Source organism: Manduca sexta, chromosome 18 (assembly GCF_014839805.1).
Source record: "Manduca sexta isolate Smith_Timp_Sample1 chromosome 18, JHU_Msex_v1.0, whole genome shotgun sequence".
NCBI lineage: Eukaryota > Metazoa > Arthropoda > Insecta > Lepidoptera > Sphingidae > Manduca > Manduca sexta.
In genome coordinates, this window is record NC_051132.1 from 8961337 (window position 1) to 8967203 (window position 5867).

At 47.5% G+C, this 5867-nt stretch overlaps 1 protein-coding gene across 1 annotated transcript; it reads right to left on the bottom strand.

Annotated features, from left to right (window-relative positions):
- LOC115451705 lies at positions 1–2209 on the bottom strand. Its single transcript, XM_037439925.1, has 2 exons — positions 1434–2209; positions 1–1381 (listed from the first exon to the last, which is right to left on the bottom strand). Exons 1-2 carry the CDS (start codon positions 2207–2209, stop codon positions 1–3), a joined length of 2157 nt encoding a protein of 718 aa, XP_037295822.1.
- Between the last annotated feature and the right edge of the window lie 3658 nt (positions 2210–5867).

Below are 5867 nucleotides of genomic sequence, written 5' to 3' on the forward strand. Positions count from 1 at the left end.
TTATTGATGGGCGATTTCCTCTACTTCCATCTCGGCCACCACTGGTTGCGGTGGGCTCGCTGCCTGCGGCTGGGACGGAACCTCAGCTGCAGCAGCCGGTCTTCTGCGCGGGCGACGCCGGGTTTTCTGGGAGGAGGCAGCACACTTCTTCCCCCCAATTTGGTGTTCGGCGGGCTTACCAGCTGCGGCACATAAAGCGCAGTTTGGCTTGTCTCCGCATTGCCGGGCTTTGTGGCCCGGCTTGCCGCAGCGGTAGCATAACTCGCTACGATCTGCAGAACCGTCGCAGCTTCCTCGCACGTGCCCCGTCTCGAGGCAGCGGTAACAGCGCATAGGCCGCGCCTCGAGGACGGTTCCTCGCGCCACGACCCAGCCTATTTTTAGACGACCCGCCTTTATCTTTTGGGCCGCTTTGGTGGGCACCTTGGCCCAGACGGCACCCATGCCAGATCTATCTTGGCGGACTTCCCCTACTTTTACCGCCTCCGCAGCACACCCGCCAGTACTGCATAAGGCCGCCTTTACTGTCTCGGAGGTGGCCGCAAAAGTCCAACCCGAGATTCGCAGCTCCGAACATTTGGTGGGCCGTGAGACAACGATATCCCCCGAGTCCCCAAAACATTCCCTCAGCCGCGCGGCGAGTGAATCGGCCTTCTGCTCGGACTCAGCCCCGGGCACCTCGTATAGCATGGCACCCGTGGCTGCATATTTAGGCCTGAGTCTATCTATTTGCAGACCAGACAGGTCTACTCGCCGCTGGGCGTCCGTAAGAACACCTGCGTATGTCAGTCCCTTCTCAACGGCTGCCGGTGTCAGTGAAATGACAACCGCGGCTGACTTCGGCGGCCGGAGTTTCGGTTCAGGGCGCTTTGTCGACTGTCGCGATGCTGCGGGTTTTCCTGCACCGGACTTGGCCTTCTTCTTTCTGCGCACCACTTCGGTCCAGGCCGTGTCCATAGACTCGGGGGCCGGTGGTAGTGGGCGGGGTTCGTGGGGAGTTTGCTCCGCAGGGGAGGAGGAGGCTTTGTTCTTTCCCCTCCCCTTGGTCTTCGGCGGAGCTTTGGCGTTCTGTGGTGCGCGCGCCGAGGCGGCGCGCTTCTCGCCTTGGGTCCCCTTTTTGGCCACGACTTGTTTGGCAGCTTTTACGCCAGGTGGCCCAGCAACTACAACGCTCGACGGGTCGTTGGCAGGTGTCAGCACAGGTGGAGCAGGTTGGGAGGCTCTACTGCCCTTTGCTTTACCCTTGCCCTTGCTTGTGGTGGACTGAGGTTGCCCACCAATGAATCCTCCTTGAACTGGGAGCTCCGCTTGCGCAGCTTTTGGTTTCATGGGCCAAGGGGGGTCGTTGAGCCGGACCCATGAGGGTTGACTCGAGTCTGGCCTGCAAGCGGGCTTCCAGCCGCTCTATGGCGTCTTCGGCTGGTCGAGCACACAGAGCCTTCTCTAACTCCTCAATACGCCGTCGGAGGGAGGCGTTCTCGTCCGTCATCCGACTCATTGCCGTCTCGAGACGCGCGCTGTGGTCCCTTAGCGCCTTCGTCTCTTCCTCAAGTCGAGATAGTACCGTCGCTCGTGGTTGATTGACATACTTGGTAATCGTCTCAACTACAGAGTTCAAGGCTCTTTGTCTCGTGCCCTTCAGGTTGCCGGATTTGCGGACAATCAGTTTCACGATCTTGCCACAGTGTGTAAGATCCTGTCGAAGGATTACCCTCGGTTCTTTCAGCTCTAACGTCGGTATGCTGTGGTCCACTGAGGTTTTGAGGTACTCTTGGACCCGCTCCTCCACTTCTTCGTCCAGCTGCATCCGCTGAGCTTGCCGTCTTTGCGTGTTTAGGTCACGCCGTGCTTTGCCTGTCTTTGAAGACGGGCCGGTGTCTGTTCCGCATTCCGAGTCACTGGATGGATGAGACCGTGACCTCACCGAGGACGTTCTGCTTCTAGCCCAGAGCCGTTCGCTACGGCGCCTCGTGTTTACGCCGCTCGTTTCGGGCTCAACGACAGAAGTCGGAACCGCAAATTCGACGTCACCTACTGTAACTTCACGGGGCTGTGCGCCCCCAACTTCTCCAACTCTCTCTCCTCCTACCATCTTTCCGTCGTCAGGATTGCTCCCTTCGGCCTCCGCCCCTTCAGCCCCGGGGTCCGGAACCGGAGTAGGCAATCTCGTCAATTTTGTTGTTGGTGTTTTTAAAATGTTCGTATCCATGAGATTCCCACGAGTATGGGGGAAAGGGTGGTCCGCCCAGGCAGTGCCCCCTGTACCTGGGTAAGCCTAGCGTAACCCGCACAGAGTGTCGGCCGGTACTCTGGCGGGGGTCGCACTCGAGACCGAACTACCCATCGGCCATGCATCCCCTCGCGGTGCGCCGCCGCTTGGGATTCGGGGTAATTTTTATAGAGGTTTTCTTCCTCGCGGTCCGGGCGGTTAAGCCAAGACCCCGGTCCGGCAGGAGCGCGAGACATATCCACAGACCTCCATACCGGATTACGATCTACGACGGCGACAATGGGAGAGAGAGTCCCCCCCACTGCCTGCTCGGGGCGGGGTGAGCGCACACCGAGCCCGTCGATACCCCCGGGACAGAACCGGGAGCCGCCTGAGATGGGCCCTCCGGACCAATCGTCACTTAAACGAGACGACGATAGCCGCAATAGGCGACGACCGACAACCACCTCATTGTCAGGATATTCGCCGGCGCGCAGATCAGCCTGATCGGTCTGATTGACGCGCCGTTGCCCAGGGTGCACCACGAGGAGGTTTCCTGACCTAGCACCCCCTTGGGATTTGAACCTGCGGACATTCGTCTTGGCAGACCGTTCCACACCCAACTAGGCTATCGCCGCTATTTAACTTGTAAATGACTGCACTAAATTGAATAAATGTTTGATGTGTTTCTTATGATCAGGAGAAGGTTTGTATGAAAAAAAATTAAAAATCTCAGAAAAGTGAGTGTGGGAATAAGACAGAAGAAAAATTATGACGCACGAAGTTCGCCGGGTCAGCTAGTTTTAAATAAAGAAAACCAGCATAAAAGGTATCCTCAATAAAACTGTAGGATATTAATTAGGCGTCCGTTGCAGTCTGCAGAATCGATTTCAGTTTATAGAGAGTCTAGACGTAAGGTGCAATTATTCAGTTAATAGCTAGGAAGTTGCGTTCATTGATATAATAAGATTTTGCCTGGATGAAAGACCGTTCTGGGAATAAAATTTGTGGGCTTTTCCAGGAATACAGTAGTCGATATTAATTTAACATGTTGTATCGACGTGCCAAATTTATGGACAGCCATTTGAACCGATCTTTGAATAACATAGTGCTTGTGGGATGGTACGATATTAATGGTAGGATATCTGTATCCCTAATACTCGGATAGTGACGGACTACCACAGACAAGTAAAACCTGCCATGGCCAACGTGAGTCGCGTTCTAGGATCAGCGGGCATATATTCAATTATAAGCCGGTCGACATTATTATGGCTTGTGGGTGACTTCACCACTTACTACACGCACGGAGAACACTAAAGCATAACACAGAAAACACATAAAGTAACTTCCATAGAGGAACGCAACCATCTGTAAATTATAACAATTAAGGACTTAATATTTATATTAGTTATAGCATCGTACTAGTGTTAACTGTAATTGATGTTATAATTTCGTCTAATAAATAAATAAATAAATCTGTCCCTCTGCAGCGGTGTCGACCTATACGCCGCTAAAGGTTATTGATGAGAGATCCTTCGTCAGTGGACATTCTACCAAGACCCTACTAAGCCTACCATCAGCCATAGAGGCATCGATTTGCCTATTAAAAAAAAATGCAAAGCGGTATATGGTGTTGGATAGCTCTTATTAGCTTGAAAGGCCCATAATGCCTCGACTGGCTACAATTTACAATTTGTATACAACATTGTTGCCGTAATGCTAGGCGTTAGAAATTTTGCAGTAATACCCAGAAAGAATCTTCCACCCGAGACTTTTTATAATACATAATAATATCAGCTCTTTATTATATACTGTCCCACTGCTGGGCACGAGCCTCCTCTACTATCAAAAGAGATTAGGCCTTAGTCCACCACGCTGGGCTAGTGCGGATAGGCAGAATTCACATACCCCAAAAATTCTTAGAGAAATTTTGCATGCCTCACGATGTTTTCCTTCACCGTTAAAGCAAGCGATAATTCACAAAGTATAACATATAACTTTAGAAAAGCCAAAGGTGCCCTAGGGTTTTGAATCTGCGAATATTTGTCTAGGCAGTCCATTCCATTCCCAACTAGGCTATCGCCACTTGCCCGAGACTCCTGCTACATAGTATTTTTCATGTTAACAAAATTATATTTGTTGTAAAATGTTAGTCACGTTGGGCAGTTAGTATGTAGTTAATTAACTAAGTAAATACCTAGTCGCTGCGGAAATATAATGTGTTACCTTGTGTCGAAGTAAATATTTGCTACCAGTTGTAATTGTGGGAGAAAACACGAGGTCTATGAGGGCATATTACATTATTCGGGTAGCTTAAAGTAAATAGGAAAATTATATTCTAGTGCTGCAAGAAGACGTCGTGAAAAATGTACCACGTAACCTTACTTTTTTTTCCTTTATTGAACTAAGTCGTTCCGTAGTCAATATAATTAAATAGCCTTTGTCTTTGCTAGGGCATCTAGTAGAGTCGCAATATAGCTCTTATTTGCCGATCTATGTTATAAAATAAGTAAAAGCATGCCCCTATTCGCCGAGATCATATTCGTCCATTACGTATGAATATATGATGTTAATAGGATCGTGAACGTATCTATCGCTATATAAGGTGTTTTTTGTTTTTATAAGGGCACGTCAAAGTGGTCCCGCTGCAATGTATGGTAAATTGACTGAGGTCCCATAGAATGTCGACTGATGAGACATGGTTACGCCTCAGTCGACACAATTATGCCGGCCTGTTGGAGCCGCATATACACAGGCTGATAAGAGAACGAGATACACTTGCTTGAACCACTATAGCGGGTTTTAACATTTTGTGTATGGTGGTCAATATTCGGGTGCAAATAAAATATCTTCCATTTCTCATTCCAACTCTGGACCACTTACGTGTAATTTGCGAATCGAAACTTCAAAGTTTAATTTATAACTCGTCTTGAGAATCGAAATCACATTCTCCGAGTTCAGAGTTTATTTACGCTGCCACTATACTAATTAATTGAAATAATATTAATATTGTAAAAGTAATTTATCAATTACGCGAATTGCGTCGCATTAATTCGTGAGTTCTGGGATGGACATATCTCATTAAACTAAGTAATGTAAAACTTTCCAGACGTATGTATATTCCAATATGTCTATACAATTTGCCGTATAGTTTTTTATATAGTTTTGTACGTGATTTTGTTTATTTATTTAAACAAGATCACTCTCAATACATTATGAATCGATTTCAAAAAAAGGAGGAGGTTCTCAATTCAACAGATTTTTTTTATTTGTTACCAAAGTACTTTTGATTGGGTGAACCGATTTTTATGATTCTCTATAAATACATGAAAAATATTTATTTTTTATTAGTCACCGACTCCAAAATTTCTAACCAGTATATAGGTACTGTTATCGTATATTTGTTCATGTATTTATCTAGCTTAACTAGCAATTTTAATTAGTCACTGACTATAAAATTGCTAACCTATAGGTAATATTTTTTTTGTTTTTTATGGTTTTTGAGGGTGGTATAGTTTATTTTTTACTGTTTTACCAGTAAGATGCTTGCAATACAAGGTAGATTGCAGTTTCAAAGATGTCGATCATTGTTACGTAATTGCTGTTTTTTGTACTAGCTTTGCTAGGCTTCGCTCGCGTGCAAGAGTTTTTAAGTTGT

Coding starts and splice junctions, on each gene's coding strand:
- LOC115451705 (XM_037439925.1), bottom strand. CDS start 2,209: ATGGATACGAACATTTTAAAAACACCAACAACAAAATTGACGAGATTG. Junction 1,382..1,433: donor GAGGAGTTAGAGAAGGCTCT/GTGTGCTCGACC, acceptor GCCCGCTTGCAG/GCCAGACTCGAGTCAACCCT.